Source organism: Berghia stephanieae, chromosome 3 (genome assembly GCF_034508935.2).
Source record: "Berghia stephanieae isolate SIO BIC M18660-M18661 chromosome 3, UCSD_Bste_1.3, whole genome shotgun sequence".
Classification (NCBI taxonomy): Eukaryota; Metazoa; Mollusca; class Gastropoda; order Nudibranchia; family Aeolidiidae; genus Berghia; species Berghia stephanieae.
Genome location: NC_088362.1, coordinates 101,518,682 through 101,544,931, shown reverse-complemented (window position 1 = coordinate 101,544,931; position 26,250 = coordinate 101,518,682). Strand labels below are relative to the sequence as shown.

General features: G+C 32.7%; 1 protein-coding gene across 3 annotated transcripts; it reads left to right on the top strand.

The window, feature by feature from the left end:
* The first annotated feature begins 1,019 nt into the window (after nucleotides 1–1,019).
* Nucleotides 1,020–25,921, top strand: LOC144968993 (Golgi SNAP receptor complex member 1-like). 3 transcript variants are annotated; one of them, XR_013644711.1, is made up of 9 exons: nucleotides 1,020–1,082; nucleotides 7,623–7,725; nucleotides 15,214–15,298; nucleotides 16,195–16,394; nucleotides 17,366–17,437; nucleotides 18,834–18,863; nucleotides 19,765–19,847; nucleotides 21,040–24,484; nucleotides 24,814–25,921. XR_013644711.1 is itself a non-coding variant. In XM_078907925.1 (9 exons), the coding sequence occupies exons 1-9, from the start codon at nucleotides 1,043–1,045 to the stop codon at nucleotides 21,162–21,164; spliced, it is 792 nt and encodes a 263-aa protein (XP_078764051.1). In that variant the 5' UTR covers nucleotides 1,020–1,042; the 3' UTR covers nucleotides 21,165–21,287. The 3 variants fall into 3 exon arrangements, 2 of the variants coding, with proteins under 2 accessions (XP_078764051.1, XP_078764052.1); XM_078907925.1 differs by lacking the exon at nucleotides 24,814–25,921 and adding an exon at nucleotides 9,499–9,552 and having other exon boundaries at nucleotides 21,040–21,287; XM_078907926.1 differs by having other exon boundaries at nucleotides 21,040–24,999.
* The last annotated feature ends 329 nt before the right edge of the window (nucleotides 25,922–26,250 follow it).

Genomic DNA, 26,250 nt, shown 5'->3' with positions numbered 1-26,250 from the left:
GTTGAGTTCTTGGAGAAGGCTCTTTGCTCACATTCTCTCACCGTACTCAGGTGTAAAATGAGTACCTGAAAATAATAATAATAATAATAATAATAATAATTTTTTAAATGTAAAAAAAAGTAATGATAATAATGATGATGATGATGACAACGACAATAATAATATTGATGATAACAGTAATAATAATAATGATGATAATACTGTAATTAATATTAATAATAATGATGATGATGATTATGACGACGACAATGATAATGATAATGATAATATTGATGATAATAATAATTATTATTATGACAATAATGTAATTAATCATGATAATAATAATAATAATTAATAATAATAATAATAATAATAATAATAATTAATAATAATAATAATAATAATAATAATAATAATAATAATAATAATAATAATAATAATAATAATAATAATAATAATAATAATAATTGGGGCAAAGTTGCCGAGTGGTTAAGGCATTTCACTGTGACCCGGAAGGTCCTGGGTTCGAGCCCCGCTTCAGGCACATTCGTTTTTTGTCTTGAGCAAGATTATTAACAGTCAATTTGCTCACTTGGACAACATGGGAGATTCCTGTTGACATTAGACATCTTGTTTGATGAATTATCTATATTCCTACGTGGAATGCCAAGACGACGATATCTTATGGTGTTATGGGGGAAGGCATAATTTAATAATAATAATGATAATAATAATAATAATGATAATAATAATAATAATAATAATAATAATAATAATAATAATAATAATAATAATAATAATAATAATAATAATAATAATAATAATAATAACATAATGATAACAATAATAATAATAATAATAATAATGATAATAATAATAATAATAATCATAATCATAATAATAATAATAATATTAATAATAATAATAATAATAATAATAATAACAACAACAAAAGCGAAATTATAATCTAACTCATGAATGTGAACGTGGAAGCGGACAGGGAAATCTTCTTTCTTGGAATCAGAATATCTTTTTTGACGAAGCTCAAGTTGCCAACATCATGAGGAAAACAATGGCCGATATGGGAAACCTTTGGGAAGGTAAGTTAGTAAGGGTAAGAGGTCCAATTTATCTCACAGGTCATGCTCGTTTTGCCTGTCTAATGGTGCTATGACTTATCGTAAATACGAGAACTTCTAGACTATGAATTGTTTAAAAGATATTCGATTTATTCTTCATGAACTTAATATTTGGCTGAACCCGGAGCCAAATCAAAGTCGGTTTTTACTTTGTTTTGTTTTTTAGCTGTTGACTTTGTTTTATTTTGCTTTTTCTGGAAATGGGAATGGTTACTGACAAGTTTGGCATTGTTTAGCTTAGGCTTAGAATTAGACGTAGAAGACAAACTTTAGTTTAAGTTTACGAATTACGAAAGAATACGAAGTGCTTATATTGGCGCAGTAGAGATCTGCGCCGGGGTTACCAATACTTAAGCTTCTTTATCCTTACCAATCATTATTTTGGACAGAAAAATAAAAAAAAAACTTACCGCTTACAGTCAAAAGCAGTATAGATTTGAAGACGCATTTGTTTTCTATCAAAAAACATTCGGTACTAGACAATCCTTGATGAATTTCAAAAGTTGTGTTTGAAATTATATCCTAAATTTTTTTATGATTCATTCCTCGCGAAATCGTGTGGGTTTATGTCTGTTTCAATGGTGACGTCGCAAAAAAAAAAAACCCAAAGGTTTTTTAAAAAGTTTATTGAGAAAAAGATTCGGAAAAAAGTGTCCCTTAGATAGGTAGGTATGCAATTTGGTGCATAAGTTAGGCACTTTGATAACTCCAGTCCAGTGGCCGCCGATAGGCTCACTGTAAGGTGAAACTCGTTTTTTGGAACTTTATTTTTGACCCTTTACTGTGTTGGTCACCATGGCGTTATTTGTGAACCTATGTGACTAATTTTGGTATCATTATAAAGGGCACAAAACAAGCTTTCTAACGGTGTATTTCATTCTTAATTTCTGATTGTATTTCTCAGAAAGCTTATGTAATAAAAATTTATAAATTTTTGAATTACAAGAACTTTTTAAATTATGGATACATTTTAATTATACTTCATACATCGATAGACAATTAATTGAAGAATATCTCTGCCAAATTTCATCAAAATTGATACACTCGCTCATTATTTTATTTTTCCCGCCACCAACCCCACTTTTTAGGACAAAAACCTCATATTTTTTTCCATTTTCATTTATCCTTCATTTTTTCCATACTTTCCATACATGAAAATGATTTATATGAAAATAAAGCTTATTTTCTGACCTTCAAAATGATATCTAACACTTTCCATTTATTTTTTAATTGAAACAAAATTACTGAAAACAATAAGTGGGCCATGTTGACTGCAAGACTCAAAATTTCCCGATAGCCGCGAGATGCTGGTTTTGAGGCAGCAGTGAGATCACAGATTCTCTCTGTAAAATTGACAAAAAATTTCAGTAGAAAAATATAAATAACTCTGGAACCGTAGGTCGTAGAGAAACAAATAAGGTATCAAATTTTATGTTTTTTCGAGTCCCATCCCCCTGACTGAGTCAAATCAAGATATTTTGAGTTTGAAAATTTTATCAAAGTGCCTACATAAGTGCAGTAAAAATTGGTGCGCAAAATTAGTTCGCAGCGGATGCGAGACTGTGTGTGTGTGTCGGTGTGTATGTGTGTGTGAGTGTGTGTGTGTGTCTCTTTTTTTTTTTTTGGGAGTGCCTACGTACATGGTAACGGCATCTAGCCTCAGGATCTATGTACACGTAAACTGGTTTACCGTTGCAACACAAGCAATAGATGGTCCTTGCTGTCATGACAGCGCGCGCTCGTGTGTGTGTGTGTGTGTTATTTTTTTTAAAAATCAAAACAATTTTAACCATTAATGGCGAGATTCTATCTTACACTCCCCAAACTCCAGATCTTAGTCTTAATGTTATCATTAAAAGACAAGCTTTGCGATTTATAGTTTAATTGAAGCCCGAGTCGAAATATACTCTTACTACTGCTCTCTTGGTGGAAACGATTTATTCTGCATAAGCAATCTGCAGAAAAAAATCAGTGTCACTGTAAAAGGTTAAAATTTCACGAAGTATGCTCAGTTAACACCGCTGTAACAATCCTTTGATCTACGTCATCAGGTAACCCCCTCACTATCCCCCCATCCCCCTGCCCATCTCTCTCTCTCTCTCTCTCTCTCTCTCTCTCTCACCCTCTCTCTCTCTCTCTTTTCATAGTGTTATCCCTTCCCCTTCCCATATCATTGCAGATACATGTATGATTGTTTTGTTTTTTCTCTCTCACTAGGCATTTGAAAAAACAAAAAACCCTGAAAAAAACTAAACAACTTAACATTTTAAAGGCGAATATCAATCTTACTGGGACCAAAAATAAAATCTACCGTTTTCATCAAAAGACAAAAAACAAAATACAATTTAAAAACTTGAGTTTTTATATAGGGCAATATCCACCCAACGTGCTCAAAGCGCTTTTTATCAATATTCTTACTGCTCTTATGGTGGAAACGGTTTTTTTTTTCTGCGTTAAAAAATAATATAAATGGAGACTATTATTTGAAAACAGAAAAAAAATAAGTGTCACTGGCAAATGGTTAATTGCAGTACTCCTGCATCCTGTGAGACTCCTACGGCACTTGCTAATCATAAAAAAGGAAATAGCAATCAACAATACTAAGTTGAAAAAAAAAAGAAGAAAAAAAAAAGGAGGGGGGGGGGGGGAAGAGCAAACTCAGTAGCAATGCAACCTTTTAGCGGCGAAATTCGATCTTTGACCTAACACCAAACCTTCTTTCATAAAAAGACAAGTAACGGCAAAACGATTATAGACAATTGAAGTCCGAGTTGCGATAGTCTGACTGCTCTCTTGGTGGAAATGCTGTATTCTCCATTAACAATAATAAAGATAAAAGCAAACTATTGTCTGAAAGCAAAAAATTAGCTTAGCTGTTAAGAGGTTAAGAACACCTGCTAGCATCCTTGACATGCTCTACGTCACCAAGGTCACCAAACGACACGTCTCCCTTTCGTCTTCATGCAACCCCCCCTCCACTCTCACGGTGGTGGTGGCGGCGGATAAAAAAGGTCTTTTTTCATTCATTCAATCAACTTGACTGCTATTGGACCCTAGTCCTCTCTACAAGTACAAGAAATAATACTCACTTTTTTTCTGCTCCAACGAAAATATCTACCCCCCACCGGTCTATTTATTTGTAGCAGACGACAAATTTCTCAAAACGGTCACGTGACACTGTAAAAACAACACAGGAAGTCCATGAATGCTTATTTACGGCATATCCTTTAAAACGTGTAAACAATAAAATTTCGTTTTCAGTCGACTCAACGAGTCAGATTGGCCGGTATTTTTTAACGAACTAAAGTTCTGAAAAATCAAAATGTTTCTTAGAAAGTTGAAAGATGCTAGTTTTTGAAACAGAGGTAGGTTTTTAAAAAAGATATTGCTCTTTTACATGAATGCATGCTCAAGGCGAATTGGACATTCAGCAGAGGTTGGTAAGCCAAAGGCGAGGCTCTCTAGTAGTGTGAGTCCAGGGCGGAATCACTATTCGCAGTAGTAGAAGCGCTCTCCCGTCTCTGAAAATAATTTGTTTTTCCCTCACTGAACACAACACTGTATTTTCTGTTCAAAATGGCATGTTGTCGAATGGCTTGGAAGTTGAGTTGAATGAGAGTGTTAGTTTGAGAAGGAAAGAAGAGGAGGGAGGATTGAAACATTTTTGTGTGACTTAGAATTGAGATTTTTAACGTTTAAACTTTTCCTTCAAGTCTGAAATTGGACAAGATCATGTTTTGTTTTTGTTACCCCAATCCAATCCATGAAAATTTCCCCGTCCCCACCCCTCCAACTTGATCATTCGTTCACATCTTGAAACCTAGCAGCTTATCTGTCAGATTACTTTAATGTGAATAGTTCTGTCTCGGTTTATTGTATTAAGTACAGTCAGTTAAATATATTTTATAAAGTTCCAGGAATATCTCTCTCTCTCTCTCTCTCTCTCTCTCTCTCTCTCTCTCTCTCTCTCTCTCTCTCTCTCTCTCATGGTCATCATCAATGAAACGCAAAATAATAATAATAATAATAATTTTTAGAAAATAAATGAATAATGATAAGAAATCACTTAAAAAAAATAATATATTTTGTGCCCAATCCTCTATACAATAAAGTTCTAGTCTCGAAGGATACTACTACAAATTATAACTGAAATGAATGATATCTACTGGTTGCAATACTACTACTGCGGATAACGAAAACGATCGCTATTTACTATTCACAGTACTACTGCGAATAGAGGTGGCCTTAAGTTTAAGTTTAGTCCACCTCTATTATAGTCGCAGTGGCAGTAGACATCTAATACTGTGTATAGTGATTTCCTCTATTCGTAGTAGTACTGTGAATAATGATAATAACACAGATTTCATGCGCACCATAGAGGATCGTGATTCGTAGCTGACCTGCAACGTGATCAAGAGTACAAGCCACGATTGATGATGATGACTGCGAATAATGATTTCCTCTAGTACTGTTTTCATTATTCGCAATAGTACTGCGAATAGTAGATATTCATTTCAGTTATTTGCAAGTACTGCAAATGCTTTGTTCAGGTTTGTTCTGTATCTGCAGAAGTAGCCTTTGAAATTTTTTCAAAAGTAAAAATTGATAATTATTTTTTACATAGACAGATAGGCCTTTAAAAACCATTTGATAAGATACCTTACTTTTAGATCTAGGATAAATTGTTCCAAAATTATGATGATTTTACTACTCAAAATTTACTATTACAAAAAGCTCAAAATCTGTGACTGAGAATTCCCCCACTGGACAGCCTCTCGATGAGGTAACCATTGATTGAAATGGGACTTTAGCATAGAAAAAAGAGGGTTGGTCACTTATGGCCAAAATTAAACATCCTGCGCTGCCTTCAATCTTGATGAAATTTGACAAAGGCATAGATAAATGAATTATCTAGATGCATTTTCTTTTCTTTTTTTGCTATCTCAATTCTGAAAATAATTACAAAAGTTTTAAAATTACATAATTTTCATCAAATTATAATTTTTGACATAATATACCAACATTGATTTCTATCACATTAAAATAAAGCTTTCTCTGCTCTTTAAAATGATACCAGAACTGTTCAGATACTGTAAAAAATAATGCAGCAGTGATCATGTGAAATTGTGTTATTCAAATTTTAACCCAAACTCGCGCTTCACTTTTCCAGTGGCTAATCGGCAACAGTCTACAGGCTGGAATCAGACTACCTACTGCAAGCCTAGAGCTTTATTGTATAGAGGATTGGGCGCAAAATATAAATAAACTACATTATTATTATTATTATTATTATTATTTTGCATTTCATTGACGATGACGATTTGTCTGTTGTGTAGTGATGGTGGTGTTGATGTAGTGATAGCGATTATGATGATGATGTAATGGTGGTGGCGGTTGCTGTAGTGATGGTAATGATGATGATGTGATTGTGGTTGTAGTAGTTGCAGTGGTAGCGATGATGATGTAAAAGTGGTGAAGGTTGCTGTGGTAGTAATGATGATGTGGTTGGGGCTGTAGTAGTAGAGGTAGTTTATTGATGGTAACTTCTATTATTTGCAGGAGCAATGAGATATGAGTCATGAGCAATAGTGAGAGAGAAAGAGTTTATGAGAGAAAGAGAGAGAGCCCTGGAACCTTTATAAAAATATATTTAACTGTAAATAAACCAATAAACGCGGACAGAACTATTCTCATTAAAATAAGCTGATAGATTTCAAGATGTGAACGAATGATCAAGTTGGAAGGTGGCGACAGGCATGGATTGGATTGGGGTACCGGTAACAAAGACAAAACAAAACACGATCTTGTCAAGTTTCAGACTTGAAGGAAAAATTGAAATGTTCAAAATCTCAATTCTCAGTCACACAAAATGTTTCAATCATCCCTCCTTTTCTTTCATTCTCAAACTAACACACTCTCATTCAACTTCAAGCCATTTGACAACATGTCATTTTGAACAGAAAATATAGTGTTCTGTTCAGTGAGGGGAGAAAGACTAATTATCAGAGACCGGAGACCGTTTCTACTATTGGGAATAGTGATTTTTACCATGATATCACTATTCGCAGTACTACTGCAAATAAGCACTTCATTAAGTTTAAGGTCTTAGAATTCCGATTTTAGTTTTAGCATCAGACAACTCTCTATCATCCCATTCTCCTTTGTCTTAAATTTCGGATTCATTGTCTTTTCACTTTGATGATTACTTTTACGTGTGCTGACAGTGAATTGACCATAATCTAGACTAAGATGAGAAGAATTATAAGCACAGTACTGAAACTGAAAAAAATCTCATGAAAGAGAAAAATTTGTCGATGAATCCTATCACGATCGCTATCATGTTATAATTATAAGAATGATCTATAGGTAATAAGAATACAGCCATTTTTGTTTGTTTATAATCTCTGGATCTAGAGTCTTCTGATGATTAAGTGATTAGAATGGAAATTTTAATGACAACAAACCTACATGCATATTCTTCTTCTTTTTTTTTAATTTTAGATTTGCGGCGTCAAGCCAGACAGCTGGAAAATGAAATAGACCTCAAACTAGTTTCTTTCAGCAAACTTGGGACCAATTATTCATCAGGCAGAGACTATGACAGGTGAGGTTTTACTAAAGCATTGTTTACTTTGATGGTAACTTACCTTTATAAATTAACATGGGTGCAAGAGTGCCGGCTACTGCCGGCCGATTGGATTACCGAAAAAAAAACGTCGCCGGCTTTTTGCGATTTGGATTTGATTGATTTTTTTATTCACTTTATTTATTTATTTTTTTTTTTTGTGCAACTTGTGACAAGAAACTTAACAAATTACTGCATTACAACCTTTGGATTAAACATACAACAATTGTGGACTACTATTATGAAGACTAGATGCTGAGAACAAGTCTTGAGAACAAGACTTCAAATGGCGAGGTAAGTTCGTGAATCTTGAAGGCTTTTTCAGATTATATGTCTGGCCATAAGTAGACTTGCAGGCTTTTTGAGGTCTAGTTGCTTGCACCCATGAATTAACTAGTTGTCCATCATCTTTTGTTCTTCGTTCTTTAGTTCATCCTACAGATTGTTGAAACTCACTTCAATTTGTTCGACCAACCGGTATTGTCATCTTATAATTATATTTTTTAGGTGTATTTTTATACTTTCAATTGAACTGTGCTATTTCTGAAGATTTTCCTGTCTCCTTTTAAAAAAAAACCCCAAACTCTAGCACTTACTATTTCAGGTAGACAAATGATCATATTTGATTTCTATAATTTTTGCCTGCTCAATCCACTTTACATTACGGAATTTTCATGAAACTGACCTTTATTTTAAAAACAAGTGTCAGTTCTCAATTCCAATGCTATTTAAGGTTTCTGATTGGTGCTTAAAGTTTTAATTGAATTTGACATTTTAGGAGAAACTGCTGGATGCTATCTCTAAAAGAGTGGCATACATTGACAGTCTCTACCACTAACTGTCATTAGATCGGGGTTTTTAATTTGAATATGATAATCAAAAATGACAAAAACTTTGTCTTTTTATTAAACAAAATTTTGGCTAAATTTCCACATGCAAGATCCACATTAAATTTTATTATATGCACTTAATTTTATTATTTACCTAAAAATATACAATTTTTAGGTATTTTATAACAAATATCTTTTCACCCTTCAATTCATTACATGTTTGTAAAAACTAAAAGGATAAATGAAATTTATTCTTATTCATGATTAAATGGGGTAGTTGCACGTTGCTGCAATTTTTGGTGAAAAATTGACTAATTCTGGGCTAATTGCGCCTTTCAGTCCATCGTCCCTGTCTTCAACCTGCTTTTCTGTTTGGATGAGTTTCCATATCCTTTAGTCATCCAAGTCTTATCCACAAGGCAGTGATATTTCAGAGTGTCCTTCTCCGAGACAGGTTGCCAGCCAAGGCTTTTATGATTCTTGTCGTACAAAGGTTTTTATTTAGAATATCCTTCTTGTAGATTGATTACAATCCCCTGTTGACAAGCTCTAACTCTATCTGCCAGAAGAATGGCCTCGGTTGGGAAATTTGGATGTTGTCATTTGACTTTGATTTGTTGGGGCCAGTCCTATTAATCTCACCCGCATCACGTGCCAAGCCGTATATGCATTTATAAGTATAAATCTCCCACCAACATAACTCTTCAGATCATTTAGGCCCGCAGGATATTGATCCAAGGGAGATATAATTTTATTCAATTTTTTTGTTTCATTTACTAAATAATTCACTCTATTGAACATGATGCTTTTTAAAAATTAACATATGGATCATAGAAAAACACCTTCAGTCACTAATACTTTGATGTAACCAATACATCTTTGTTTCCATTTTTCATAATGCCCTCTTCCTTTTCTGTGTCAGCATGAGTCTGTCACCTAACAGCCTTCTCCTTACTAACACAAAGCCTGATGCCAGGTGAGGTTCAGATTGAACAAAAAAATAGATATGAGTAACCTTTACCCGCCTTTTAAAATTCATTTCTACACATGTATTTTTTATATTTTGTGGGAGCAATTATTTTGGGCAATTATTGAATGAATGAATGAATTTATATAGCGCCTAGATCCACAATGTGCTCAGAGGCGCTTTACAATGCAAATAAAACACAACAATAAATATTATTGCCCAAATAGTCACTGGGTTTATTTGGGCAATGTGTTCAGACCAAGGATTATTTGGGCGATATTATGGTTAAGATTGAAAAATTACATTTTAAAAAAATGGTATTCAAATACTGATGATGAAAATACTACTAATAATAATAATAGTAATGCTTAGGACAATGCATCACTTAAGCAAAGCTGCCAACCCTCACAGAAACTGCTGGAGTCTTCCTGAATTATCAACCATCTCTTTCTCTCCAGCAGGTTCTTATAATCTCCCAGTAATTTATAGATTTAGATTTTGTCGAAAATTCTCAGTTGGTTTATAATTATAACACTTCTCTTTTTAATACAGATGCGTTACATGGATGGACCATATATATATTTGATTTTAAACTATATCATTAATTTCAGTTGGTTATAAAAAACCTGTTTTTCATGTATACTAATAGTTTTCTTAGTGTTTTGAGGATTTGCATAAAAATATGCATGTAAGTGTGCAATATAGTTTGATTGTTCTCAGTTCCTATTCAAATTTTCATTATTTGTTACACAGATTGTGTGAAGTGTAATTAAAATTTAATCAGCATCTTTGATAAGAAGGCATTCAATCAGAGAGTTAAATGCAAATATAAAGATAGACTTTACAGCTTATTTCCCTTTATTATTATTTGAAAATTAACTCATCCTTTTTTATTTTCCTGGTCTGATCCTAACTCCTGTTTTTCATCCAACCTTTTGTAAAGCTGTAGGTTCTTAAGAAATATATACACCATTTTTATATCTGCTGTCATCTTGTCAATGTTTATAGATGGGAATTCCCCGCTATTTAGAGGTTCTCTTTACTTCCTATTCTATTAAGAAGCCATTATGTTACTAATAGAAAATAACTATTGTCACTTTGGAATAGACATTGGTATTAAACTTTGGGTCAGTTAAACTGCAATCTCCCATATGTAAGCCATATATCCCCGATTTTCATCCCAAAACTTCCTCTCAACGATGTACCAGGTTGGCAGCTATGCTAAATAAATAAATGATTTCTGAGAGAACCAAACCAGATTTATCTAGGTTACAAGTCTTACAGCTTAACTACTATGACACAGAACTACTTGGCAATTTTTAACCATGCTTTGCTCAATCTTTTTTTTTATCTTATAACAACACTACTCTTATTCTCTTTATTTTTTGGGTTTTAGATGTTACTCATGTATCATAAATAGGCGTTGCTGTCTGGTTTTATCTTGGGCAATATTGCCCAAATATTCATTTCGCACTTTAATTCTAAACTTTTTTCTTTCTTTCCATATGGTAACTAATTTTATGTAAAAAATTAGTAAAATAAACACAATTCTAGAATCATGTTGAAAGAAAAAAAATGAAGTTTAATGTTTTAAAAAATTTTTTGATCAACATGGCATCTTGTCAAAAAAATGTTGTGTTTTTTAGCCTTGATATTTTATTTCCTATTTTATTACATCCCTGTCCATAAAGTTTATCCCACCAACTTTTTTTTTTCTGACTTGATGATTTATTTTTCTCTATAAGTTTGGGCTTGCATGTTTATAAAAATACTTTACAATGATAAGCTTGAAAAATTAATTATTCCAACATCTGGTGTTGGTCATGGCATTATGAAGGAAACCATTTTCATATTATCACATAATTAAAGGTTGATTATTAAAAGCAGACTTTTTCTTGAGACTTACTCAGAACTCAATACACATATTCAACAACAAAACAGGATGCAAGGTGAGGTTGATTTTGATAATTCCGTAAACATTAAGATTTTTGCATCAAAATCGATGATGATAGCTTAAAGTTTGCTGAATATTGAGCATATGACTTACATTTAGGCATCTTTTCGTACTACTTCAACTTAGCATCTCGTTTAGTTTTAAAGTCAAATGAGATAGAAACTGTAAATAACACACAATAAAATTATCTAGAGGATTTATGAATAATCACATTAAACAATGACCTTATCTCTTGGATTTCCGGCACATGCTATAAGTTTGCATTTCCTTTATCACAATTGCATATTTTATTTTGTTGTTTTGCTTTTCTAATCAATTTTAATAATCTTTGACTTTATTTATATATGATTATCAATATTTTTCAATGAAAGTTTTAATTGATTTTCGCATATACAACTTATAATGAAAAATCAAAACTCCATTTATTTATTCAACAAATATCCTTCTGAAACTATGATAGATTTTATTTTGATGTTTACTTTTTAGAATATGTTAATAGGTTACGACATCAATTAATCATAAACAAATCCATAGGGCCTCTCTATTAATAATTAATTTGCATAAGGTCCTCAAAACGCCTGGCATTTTTCTTGATTTTAAATAAATTGCCAGGAGAAGAAGAGTGAATTTGCCCTCTTAAGTATATACTAGATTGTGAAAGATTTCAAATTTAGCTGGATATTCCTGTGTGTACTGTTAGCTCATTGACTCTCTCTCTCTCTCTCTCACACACACACACACTCACCTGGTTTGAATTTTCAGAGTTCCTGCCTTACACAAACCGTGTTTCATCCACATGGAGCAAATAGTTGTTACTGTCTAATGTTAAGGTTACAGAAATCTGGATGATTATGGGCTGAATGGCTAAAGATACTTATTTACAGATTTTATACTTGACACCAGTTTTTATCAGCCTGTATGAATAATAAGCGTGTGACAAAGGGAATCCTATCTTGGGGTGCAACAGGAACCAGTACATTCAAGTCAAAACTTAATTCAAGGGATTCGGACATATGTTTTGGTTAATAATTTTTTTCATTTCATCTTAGTGATTTAAAATTAAAGCTAAATGGGTCATCATTTTATTGATATTGCAATTATGTGTCTTTACGAAGTTGCTTCTCTCATATTTGATAAAAATATTACATTTAATGCTAGAATTAATCTAGTGACGCGCTTTTGCAGTCAATACAATTTGATAGAGCTACAGTTCAACTTTTAAGGGCATGCAAATCATTTTTGATAAAAATTTCCTGGGCAAACAGTAAATGTAAAATACTTATTTTAGATTTTACAGTTGTAAAGGTCAAGGTAATCAATGCTATCAGATTATTTCGTATTTTAACAATGACGAGGAGAAACATTGATATCTGCTTTATTATCTTTTTATGCTATTTTCGGTTTAACTGTCTTTTACTACTCTGTGATTGGTTGGTCATATATGGTATCAATGGATTATTTTTTCTTATCGAGATTATTATCCCAGGGAAAAAATTGACTATTTGAAAAATTGTCAAATTTCATAAAAAGTTATTCAGTAAATCTAATAATAGAAAGTGATGTTTGATTTAAGACAGATAAAAGAGATGACAGAAATAATGGCTCATGAAAATAGACAAAAACAATCATTTTGTCAAAGGCCTTTATGGAAATAGCCTGTTTTGTTTTGTTGCCAACAATGCTCATTTGTCTCTTTAACGTACAACGGCACTCCTAAGCACCATTTTATTCTTTCCTTACTATCAGTCAGTCTGATGATACCAGATCTTCTTCTTCTTCTTCGTTCCTCATCATTGTGAGGAGGATGCGTGTCACATTAATTTTTGGGTTGGTTTCCCTCTCCAGACTATTTGCGCCTTTCGGCTCTGCGACTCCGACTTCAGCGGTTCTTTATTCTCTGGATGTGATTCCATAGCCTTTCATCTTCTCAGATCCACAAGGCAGTGGTGGTTTGAAGTTGGAGTTTTCCTTCTCCTAGACAGACTGCTTTCCAAGGCTATGAGCTCTGTCCACCCATTAATGGTGTCTAGGCTGGGAGTCCAGGAGGGTATCTTTGTAGAGTGACAGTTTCCCTTCACCCCACCAGCGTCATGGGGCTAGCACAGCTTATTGCGTGAACTAGGGCAATCTGGCCACGGCGGTTGATTCCTCCCTTCATCCGTCACCTCAGACACATAGAAACTCGTGTCATCAGCCGGTTAGAAAGTTCCTTTCGGAATACTCCAACCGTTGCCCAGGAGGCGGGCGGGGAAGAATGCCCCTACGTGGACCCTGACACGAGCTGGAATGGGTTGCGGATCAGTACTGATCAAAATAATCCAATCCTGCCTCCCTGATACCAGATAAAAGCACATTTTGTCAGTCCTAAAAAAAAGTCTGCGTTTTAATCTGTAGTACTTAAACCTCAGGTTTTATTTCCTGGTCAGTTTATAGTCAACATTTTTTGTAGTGTTTTCCAGCTGTCATCCAGCTATTAGTAAAGTTTTTGAGTGTTCCAGTTTGATGAATTAGTATCAGATATTTTTGATGCATTAATCAATTTTGATGTTTGATTTTTTTAAGAAAGTCAAACATTTTATTTTTATATTTTTACAATACACATTTAAATATGTAGGGCTCGAGTTCATTTTTTTTTTTTTCTTCCCAACATTTTTTTTTTTAAAGTCATGTTTGGTTTAGGGAATCAATTTTCAAACAATAATGTATCTAAAAATTGGAATTTAAGATATAAGTGACTTATTTTTTAACCTATCATAATAATTTTTTATTTTCATTTGATTACAATGTATCTACTGCTTTGCTCAAATTCAAACTTGTATACTATAAGAGAGGTCCTTTGCATTGAAGTTGGTATCACTGCAACATATTTTCGATTTCTTTTTCTGTATTGTTTTGTTTTCTTTCTTTCTTTCCTTATTTATTATTTTTTTAAAAAATGGGATACATCGTTGACTGTAAAGAATTTTTAGTCTGAGAACTGAAGTGCGATACGATATTGAGTCACTATATTTGCTCTCTGATTAAGTCCTTTGTTCGGTGACTGAATGATTGTCACATAGACATATACAGTGAGATTTTTGAGATTTGTGTTTGTTCTCTAGCAGAAATTATTTCACTCTGATAGATATCTGTGCGGCTATGTGGTCTTGTGGTATGACACTCGCTTTCGGATCGGAAGGTCCTGGGTTCGAGTCTTGCTTGGTGCATAGTTGAGTCCTTGGAAAAGGCTCTTCACTCAGATTATCTCACCGTACTCAGGTGTAAAATGAGTACCTGACTGTTATCAGCGTTGTCTCTGTCCGAAAAAAATTGTAATAGCACCTAACAGGCACCATGTAATGTCCTTCATGTTAAGTGTTGCTGTTGTCCAGGGACCCCTTGTAAAGTGCTTTGAGCACATTTAGTGGATATTGTGCTATATAACAGCTCATGCTTATCTGTTTGATCCTCGAAACAATATTGACTGTGGTGGACACGTACGGATTAGAATCAGTACTAATCGTGGTCCCTTAATATTGAAATTAGGCAATGGATAAGAACGTTATCAATTTTTCTAAATTTAGATCCAGACATGTTCCAGGGTAAAGATATTGTAGGAGTTAAATGCTGAGTAGGAGTTTTATTTTCACTTTTGGAATAGCTGAGGTAGGAGGGGGGGGGGGGGGGAGAGTGATGCCTGAGTATTTGAATTTATGTTATCTTTCTTTTCTTTTCAGTGAGTCATCGCCCATGCTTAATAAAGCAAGTAGTGAACACATGTTTGACACGATGGCCATGGAAATTTCACAACTTTTAGCCAGGGTAAGCAACATTTCATTTCAACTTCATTATTACCCCCCAAAACTGACAACAATGAATTCCACAGTAATTGATTGTATTGTAAAAATACCTTTATTCGTGTTTTAGATATTATCCATTGCTTTCTTTTTCACAGAAATTGCTCTACACATAAATTACTTTAGGTTTTTGTCGATAGGGGGCAGATGATTGTCCATAGGTCAAAATGAACAGTTTCAGTGACATTGAGTATGTCCAGTTTCAAATTTTTAGAATAAGACATTAAAAGTTGAGTGGAGATTATTTTAGCTTTGAATTATAATAAGTATTCTTTTTGTTTTGGTAATTTTTTTTCTTTATCCAGTATTTTTAAAAAGTGTTTATTTTCTTTTCGGAAGCAGTAAGTAAATTATGTGCTTTTATCGAAGGCTGAGAGGTGTAGTGTCTTGTCTTGCAACAAAAGCAAGTGATGTTGAATAACGTCAATAATCAGATGAATGACAAAATTATACTTGTGGCTGTATGTCATAGGATAGGGCACTTTCCACTCGTTACCTCACTCTGTCTCGTGTGTGAATGAGTATATAGCTATAGGCAGTGGCCAAATTTTTAAGGATGGTAGAACAATAAATACACTCAAGAGGCAACTTGTACTTATTGTATGAAGTGCAATTTTGGTTCTTTATGACACGGTCAATCCATGGAGATTCGCTTTATAACTGTTCTGATCTATTTTTTCAAAATTTATTTTTAATATATATAAAACCTTAGATTAAAATGAACTATTGTAATGATTCATCATATAGATTTTAAAATTAAGATTAAAATGATAACCATTTTTAATTTTTTTATCAAAAAATTTGTTGTTGTTGTTGGTCTATTGATATAATTAGACATTTTTTTCTCTCCTTGTACTACAGCTGACAGAAGTGAATGATAGGATGGTTGAATATACACAAAACATCTCTGTGTCATCTCCGAGTGCTGCATTGCTACACACATTGCAACGACACAGAGACATCCTCCAAGACTACTCACATGAGTTTCAGAAGACGACTGCTAATATCACAGCCATGAGGGAGAGAGAGGATCTGCTAGGCTCCGTGAGGAGGGATATTAGGTACAGAAATGTATTTTTACACCAGTACTTTCACAGTTACATGTAAACGTGTTCTTTTTTTTTTTTCATTTAAAAAAAGTGCTTACTGGTGTCTTGGAGTTATAGTGCTATTTAAGTTTTCAGCATTATTAGTATTATTATTATTTTTCATTTTACACCTCAGTTACATTTCATTTTTCAAATATGTTTTTATTATCCATTTTGAATATTTTCACTCTATTTTACTCTCTTTTTTATCTTTTTTTTTTTTTTTTTTGTAATTTTTTTTTTTGTAGTTCAAGGGAGGCCATTTTGATGTATATATTTTTTTCTTTAAGTTTTCTGATCCCACACAGTGTGATTGGGTTGCTGTGTCTTCTTTGCTGGACTAGCATCCTGTTGAAAGGATGGCTAGCCGTTGTTACTGTCCATTTAACGCTTCAGAAACTGCTTTATAGGGCTCCTATTTCTCAAGGAAACCTTTTTTTTTTTGTGAAGTAAATAATTCTTTTGTCAAAATATGTCCACCTTTTTTTTTAAATAGAAATTTTGCACACTCAATATTCATCTCAATGTTTCCATATTTTACATCCAACTTCGATCAAGGCAATAACAATTTATGAATGAATAAATTGATTATATTTGTCTATTTCTCTATCTTAAATTTAGTGAAAGCTGATTCATAAGCATGCATTTGCTGTTATTGCATGTTTGAGTCCAAGACAGTCATACTCATCTATTTTAGTAGCGGCTCCGCCAAAACAAAAGGAGACTTATAATTCTTTTTTTTTTTCTTTTCTTTTTTTTTAAAGTATTAATTCTCCTCATTACTCTTTGTCATTTCATTAATTCTCAATATATATTACAATTTTTGCTTGCAATATATTTTACAATTTCTACTTTGACCCAGGAAAACATCAAATTTGATTTTAGAATATATTCAGTTTATCATCTTTCATGCATTGCAATTTGTTTTCTCAATTTGAATACAGTGCATACAAGAATTCTTCGGGCTTAAACAGGAGATCAGATCTGTATCTCAAAGAAAATGAACACATACGGAAGTAAGTGCCCCCCCCCCCCCCCCCACATTCCTCCCCCTCTGGATATAATTCTTTTTAATGCATGGCTACTAAAAGTCCAATGAATTAGCGTTGATGATTTTACTTTAAAGTTATACACACATATTATACACACCTTAGATTGGCTAAAGACTTCATTCTAATAGTCCCTTTGACTAGTTTGTCTTTTTCTGTCCTATGAAATAAGCTCCTTTGAAGTAAAGATAATTTGTTCATGGGTCTTTTTGATAAAATAGTTCTGCAACTTATACAGATTTTTAATGGCCAAATTTGGATTTTTTAATCTACATTTTAGACTTAAATCGTTGAAAAGTGATCTTTTACTAAGAAATTTAGTTACCAAATTGATTAACCCTTATATCTATTCTGGGCCATTATAAAGTGATAAGTCATAGAAATAAATGTGGAAATCTTGCAGTTTGGTTTCGGACAGTTTTTCCCTCCTTCAAATTCGGATTTTTGAAGGTAAAATGTACAAATTGTTTGTTGTAGCAGGTCTAGACAGATCCTAAAACAGCACTCTTTTCAGGGGAATGTGAATGACTTTCTAGTTCAAATAAGCTTGAGTTTAGTATTTGCTCGAGCCTTTCCGAAAACTCAAATTTCAATTAATTGTATTGTAAAGCGTGGAGTATTTGATATAATAAAAATGGTGATGCTTGAAGCATGGAAAAGCAAAGAGAAAGAATTAAGAATTACTGAATTTAAACTGCGATATGATTAACAAAGACAAATGATGTGACATTTTAGGTTTCCTTTTTGTTAACAAAGTAGTTGATGAATTTGACATAGATTACTCAAAACGAATGAAACATGATAATTGATGATGTTTTTAAGAAGAATGTCAACAACTAATCATTATTGTACACAAAATTTTCAAGGAGTATTTTTGGAGAAGTATGTCCTGACATATGTTGAGAACAGTTGATTTTATGCCAACCAATTCTTTCACCTTTTCTCTCTGAAAGTGTGGTGGTCTTCATGTCATAGCGATGTTATTTATTCACCATTAATTATCATTGTGCGGCTATGTGGTCTTGTGGTATGACATTCGCTTTTGGATCGGAAGGTCTTGGGTTCGAGCCTCGCACTCGGCGCATAGTTGAGTCCTTGGAAAAGACTCTTTACTCACATTCTCTCACCGTACTCAGGTGTAAAATGAATACCTAGCTGTTAACAGCGTTGTCTTTGTCCGAACATTTTTTTATTATCACCTCCCAGGCGTCAAGTCCTGTCCTACGTGTTAAGTATTGCTGTTGGCCAGGGACCCCTTGTAAAGTGCTTTGAGTATATTTAGTGGATATTGCGCTATATAAGAAAAAAAGCTCAATTATTATGACTTTTTAAGAAATATTTCTTGTTTGTTTTCTTTTTACAGCTCAGAAAGACTAGTGGATGAACAAATAAGGTGAGAGAAATATTCTTCCCATTTTAGTAATTTGTATCCATTTCATTGCTGTATATATTTCATTTGTGTTAACTCTTTGGAGTTCAACAAGAGGAATAGAAATTAAACAAATGTGTTCGATTGACCATCGTGGACACGATAGAGCTAAGGGAAGGATAGCTTATTAAAATGACTAAAACTAGCTTGTTTCAAAGCATCTTTCTATCCTTATGTTATTCCCCCCACCAATACGCTGACTAATGACTATTATGTGCAATGCGCAATGGTTGCCGTGATCACCATGTCTATGTCAATTTTTTGTTTAAATCATAGAATTGCTTCTCAGAAACATAGGAATTACACAAGTTTTTATATGAGTGACAACATAATAAGTGATATAACAAAGTTAGAGAGTTATATTATATAATTGATAAGATGTCTGGTAATTTTATAATTGAGTCTGAAAAACGTTTTGGCCTAATACTGCTAATTTTTTTTTATCTTGTAGTTCTTCCCCCTCCACCTCCACCCCCTCTATATAAAGGTTAATTTTTTTAGAAAATCTGAAATCCTTGAATAATAACTGTAATTTTATCTATTTACTTTTACTACTTTTTACTTCTTCATTTCTTAAATTATTTTATTCATACCTTAGATCTACTTTTCGATTTTCGACACATACTCCACCTTGACACAATACCAATTTGTTGCTGTGGGGCACCCATTTGATTCCTGAATATTCTTAATTCTGTAGAGTTGAATGATTGCTGATTGCATTTTGTTTCATTTTGTATGTTTTATTTTTTTTTTTCAAATTAAATAAAAATGAAAAGGAAAACAAATCGAGATGAAACGGTTTGTAACTTAATGTTTTTAATTTTGTTGCTATGAAGTAATTGTTGTTTTTGTACTCCCTCACCAGCATTGCCATTGCCACCAAAGAAAATCTCCAGTCACAGAGCAAATACTTGAACTCCATCACTCACAAAGTGAACTCCCTTGCCAGTATCCTTTTATATTTTGGTCTCGCATTATTAAGTTAATTAAAAAAAAAAATACAGCCAAGTCATTTTCAAATATATAGTAATAATATATAGATATATATATATATATATATATATATATATATATATATATATATATATATATATATATATATATATATATATATATATGTGTATATATATATATATATATATATATTATATATATATATATATATATATATATATATATATATATATGTATATATATATATATATATATATATATATATATATATATATATATATATATATATATATATATACATATATATATATATATATATATATATATTCTTTTTTTTTTCATTGATGAGCTTGATAACGATACACTTTATTTGAAAATTTTTAAAAAAATATTAGTGAATTAAATAAAAACGCATTATATTTGTTAAACTCTATCAACTTTGGATCCTTGTGGAATAGTGCATGTAAAGACTATAAGCCCCATGGTAATCTCATTATCTTATCTTCCTTGTCGTTTCATCATATCATAACTTTAAATCTATCATCGCATCTCCTCAGTTTCAAATAAAGTAGTCCTGTGTTTATAAGGACAAAAACTGCATTGTTTATATTGTAGGCTATTGAAACAGTGTTGATTTTTTTTTTTCCTTAGACCAGATTTGATGATATGGGCAATGCCAGTTGTAAGATGTAAGAAGCTCATAAAACAGTTAAATAATTGTTTTAAAATCCTTAATTGCATGATGGGTGGCAGGTGCCACAGAGTACTGAAACAGCCATCATAGAATTATGTAAAATGGTCATATTAGTACATTTTTTATAAACTTATTTATTTACAAAGTTTTCCAAAACGACATTTTTGTTTTGTTTATTTCTTTTTTAATTTAATAAAAAATTTAAAACATTTTTTTATTATACTTAGCAATGATATCAGTGTATCATTTTTATAATTCATTACTTTAGAGACAAGTGATGTAGATAAACCATTTTGAATTTAATGAACTTTTGCTTTTGACCATATCACATTGATAGATATTTTGCTGAAACATATAACAAGACTTTAAGATTATAAAGAAAAATTTAATATTTATTGTTTTTTTATGAGATATATGCAAGGAAACGTAAAACAAAATAATTCTATTCAATCTTTCTGATGGTTATGACCTTGACCCATTGCTTTCCTCCAGATCGTTTTCCCATCATCAACAGCCTGGTCCAACGCATTAACATTCGCAAGAGGCGAGACTCCATCATTCTCGGCGTCGTCATTGCTATTTGTTTTATTCTCCTCATTTTGTATGCTTTTCACTGACACCGTTTACAATTGACTGAGAGTGATATGAAAGTAATGTGGTAATTTGATTAGGTTTATTTATATTGTTTTTAAATCTTAAATTTCAGATTTACTGCTTGGATGTTTGTTGTGTGATAAATACTGCAATTTTATTATATTTTTTGTTTGTTTTTGTTTCTGAGAAAGTTTAACGTTACATATTCAACATATTCCATTGCTCATTCTAATACTGCCATTCACTGGCTTGCATTTTTTCTCCAATATTTTATTGAGGTGTTCACTTGAAATAAATTGCAAACCATCAGGACAGCATCAAAATTCAGTTAATAGTTTAGGATTAATTTTAAGATTGAGAGTTGTGACTTGTATTGATGTAAATCATGACTTTCTTGGGCGCCTGTTTGGAGTTGTAACAATTTGTTTTTTGTAACATTCGACTCCAAAATACTCTGAATTAAAGATTTTTAAAAATATGTTTGTCATTACTCTGACTTGAATTTTGGCAACAATAAGCACTGGTTTTATCAACTCTTCAGAAGCTTTATCTGCTATTATTGTGGTGGCAGTTTTGCCATTATTCAACTCGTCATGATGATACTGGTAGAAGTGAGGTTACATTGTCTAATACAAGAAGGTGGAGTGATGGGTGGTATGCATAAGAGCTAGTCAAACATGCTTCGCGATTCCCCCTCAGTTTAGTATGCACACACACACACACACACATATATTTATGCCACTCACGCGTATGCGTAACACACTGGCACTGAGCGCTACGGGTTGGCGACAGACTGCAATGGAATATCCAGTTTGTTTGAGATTTCCGTGTTGACCCAGGAAAGTGTTCGAGATTTTCTTGTTGCCAATACTAACAAATTGTGCCAAGTTCGAGATTTCCGTACTCAAGTGTAGATCACTCCACATATTAAAAATTTTTTTTAGATTAATCTAACATGTCTTGCGTTGAATGTTAGAAAAATGTCATTTTGTTAAAAACCCCAAACTGAAATATAACTAAAGTATTAATTAGTTAATTGTAGGAGTCCTAATGTCATTTTTTACATGGGCATTTTGTATTTGATATCATAAGGGTATTTACTCTCTCTCTTTATCCCTGTACTTGATATGTGTGTGTGTGTGTGTGTGTGTGTGTGTGTGTGTGTGTGATGTTTTTTGAGTCCTTGTCTTTAGTGCTGTGAGATCACTTGCTGAGAAGAGATGGGTGTAATAGATGTAAGGGAATGTGTTAGTGTTCCTGTAAATCATCAGTCTGTATGATTGAATAATGGTGTATGTTTGATATCATCTGAGTGTGTGCCGCTAATTATAGATCTTGTGAGACTTTGGATGATCTTTGGATGATCTCTGGTTAGTTGTTTTGTTGATTGCTGATAGAGAGTATTCAGTTTTAACTGAATGAATTCTTTATACTGGGTGGGGTTCCTGACCTCCCTTAGCGGGCAGGGAGGCACTTACTGTGTCTTCTATCCCCTTATATCTGTTTTCCAACATGCTTTCTGTCTTTGTCTTGGAATGAGATTACTTGGTTTTGTCCTGGCCCTGGCTGGGAGGGAAACAATCAAATGCATAGTTATTGTTTTGGGAGATGATATATTTTTCCTTGTAAATCATCTCTCTCTGTCATGTATTATTATATTTGTTATTTTGAATGTATAATGTAAGCATTTGAGTGTATTCCTCTTTGTTGGATCTTGTGTTTTTTTCCGGATGAGACTTTTAGGTGATCTCAAACTAAGTACATTGGTGGTGTGCTCTTGGAATCTACATCTGATCCCTATTTATTCCCAGTTCCCCTTTGTTTTACTTTTTCTTGGGTGCTTTAATTGTAATTCTAGAACTTTTTACTATCTCATCTTCTTCTTTTTTACTGGCGCTGATGTAACCTAAATGTGTTGCAAGCACCGTAAAACCCTTCAAAACAAAACAAACGAATTCTTTATATATGGAGAAGAAGACATGTTCGTTTTTGTATTTGATAGTGATTTTGTACATATATTAATTATGCAATGTAGTTATATTTTCATGAACTACTAACAATTGTATCTACTCACTGTGATATTCTCTTAAATTAAATATAGTTACTGCACAGGTACCTTATATAAACGACAGTATTGACATTTGCCATGTCCCAAAATAGTACAACCAGGTTGAAAGCTGGGAATGTTCCTGGGATTTGTCTTCGATTGTAAATCTGCAATCGTCAGCTGTATTGCTTTCTGTCAGTGACCTGGCGAATATTTGGTTTTTGGGTAGCTCTTTGGATATCTATCTCATTACGGGGCGGTTTGGATCTAATTATTTGGAAAAATCCTTTTAAAAATTTGATTTTGAGATTTTGGTGGAAAATGATATTATCTTTTCTTAGAAATAATATTATTCAAGTGCAGTTTCTCAAAATATATACTAAAACGGCACAAAAACATGGTCGAAAAGGGTATTATATAGGCAGTAAGAAAAGTGTGAAAAACGGAAAGCTATTTGATATTTTCTGAACATGTCATTTTTCCAGGAGTAAGGGATACTGTGTCAGATATTTCTCGGAATCTATTCCATGAAATCGTCTGAAAATTTCCAGTTATCACAGAGATAATGTATTACGCCACCATAGAGAGACTTTTTTGATAGGGTATGTGCATTTTGACTTATAATCCAAATTTTAATTAAATTTTTAACATCAATTTTGTCATATTGGGTGGGGTTACTGACCTCTCAAAATGGGCAGGGAGGCACTTACTGTGTCCCCCTATATGTGTTTTCCAACATGCTCTCTATATTTGTCTTGGGATAAGATTACTTGGTTTTGTCCTGGCCCTGGCCGGATACCTTAGCTCGGAGGGAAACATTCAAATGTATAGTTAGAGTTTTGGGAAATGATATTATTTGTCTTGTAAATCATCTCTCTTTTATGCACTGTATTGTTTTGTTGACATATATGGTGTGTTAATATTTGAGTGTATTCCTCTAAGTGGGGACCTGTGCTTGTGTCTGGATGAGACTTTTAGGTGATCTCAAACAAAGTACATTGATAGTGGTGCTCTTGGAATCTTCTGTTCCCTATTTGAACCAATTCCCCTTTGTCTTACCTTTTCTTGGATGTACTTTAATTGCAATTCTAGATCTTGACCATCCCATATTCTTCCTTTTTTACCTTCGCTGATACGACCTACATGTGTTGCAAGCCCCATAAATCCTTTAAAATACAAACAAAACAATTTTGTCATGAAATTTTGATTCGCAACTTCGTAATATTCTAATACAAATCTCATAAGCTAAAGCTGTAAAATGTCTTTATGGTGACACAAATGCTACAACATTGATCAGTGATGATACTTTTCCGCGGAAATCCGCGGTTTCCTTTCCTTTCCTCGGTTTTCCTCCTCAGATCCTCGATCCGCGGATATTTCCTTCATTTCCTCCTTTTACTTTTTTTTTATATAATAAATCTTTAAAAAATACCTCCTTTTTAAAAAAAAATATATATATAAAAAATTTCCTCCTTTTACTGGACTCCGGGCGTTTTAAAATTGTACTCAAAAGAAGTCATCCTGCCTACTTTCCTGTGGTGCAAGAATGTTCTAGGTGAGTTTTCCGTTTTTCCGAGACTTTTCCTCCTTTTTGACTTTTTGTGAGTATCATCACTGATTGATAGGAAGGAAGAATATGGTTTTTCTTTCATTAGTTTTTGCAGAAAATTTGCCGCTTTTTGATGCTAGACCCCCGAATCAGGTCACAAAATGGGTATCAACACAGATTTTTTTTTTTTTCATCAAAAATGTTTTGTATCCTATAGTGATGATACATAATTATTAAAACTGCCCGATATAGGTAATAAAAATTTTTAAAAATTTTTTTTAAAAGACCCAAACTGCCCCTTAAGAGTCAGAAATATTCAGATTTTTCCTTTTAAAACTTGTAAATCCTCTCCATATCATATTTTAGTTTTAGTTATTGATAAATTGCATCAGGCAACCTGGAAACAATAAAGATGCTAGGTATGACGGCCTGATTTCGTGGAATCCTAGCTTTTGTTCAATGCAGGGATTTTTTTAATGAATTTGTTAGGATTGGGTATTTCTTGATTCCAATTTTTTTTGTAGTTGGATTGTACCGTGACAATTTTAGACCATCCTGCTATGAGCAGATCCTGTGTTTGAATGAGGAGGATGTCTATACTCCTTCAGAAATATTTTTTTTAAATCCTCAAAATTTACATGAATTTAGAGATTTTTTATTTATTTATTTATTTTTTTTTTAATTGACGAATAAGAAAGGACATTTGATATTGTACGTAGTTGAACTGTTTAACACTAGAGTTAAGAATTTTGAATTAAATCTCCATATTGATCACTGATAACCTTACTCTGTTCTGGATCTATATCTTATCATGTCATTGTTTGGTTTTGATGATACGGAAAGGCAATGTTTTGATTACTTATTTTATTTTTATCTAGCTATATGTGAAAGCAAAACTTGTCATAAGTATTGTAAATATTTGATAATGGATTAACATCATAAATGCTTTTCATCAAATTGTTTAGAAAAATTGTTTTAGACAATTAAATGCGTGTCGATTTTTCATATGTATATTCCAAAATTTCATCCTTTGGTAATTAAATCTTATCGTACGACTGGCACAGCTTTATTGTAACATATCAGTGAATGTTATAATAGAATTTTAAACTTGATAAGTTTATTTGGTGGTCAATCCTCCATGTTTATATTTTAATTTACTAACAAAGAAAAATTCCACTCATTGACACCATGCCTTTGTTGTCAATTTATTTATTTACAATAATGTAAATGTTGCTGCTCGAAGCTCGAAGAAATAAATAATAATGTGAAGTTGAATGTAAGCTTCAATTTAATTATAAAAACAGATCAAGTGAACGTTTCGGGTTTCCCATTTATCAACAAAACAGGATGAATGAAACACCACAGATGAATGAGATGATGTGGTAGTGGCGTAGTTAAATTGAAGCTTACATTCAACTTCACATTATTTATTTATTTACAATAGTATTATGAAACTCTGAATGACTGAACGCTTAGTTTTCATGTGAAATTGTTGATTTCTGAATAGTCCAGT

Excerpts from the sequence above, each read along its gene's own strand:
- LOC144968993 (XM_078907925.1), top strand. The coding sequence starts at position 1,043 with ATGAGGAAAACAATGGCCGATATGGGAAACCTTTGGGAAG. Across the intron at positions 15,299-16,194 it reads TTTCACAACTTTTAGCCAGG|CTGACAGAAGTGAATGATAG; the intron begins GTAAGCAACATT and ends CTTGTACTACAG. Across the intron at positions 18,864-19,764 it reads CTAGTGGATGAACAAATAAG|CATTGCCATTGCCACCAAAG; the intron begins GTGAGAGAAATA and ends CTCCCTCACCAG.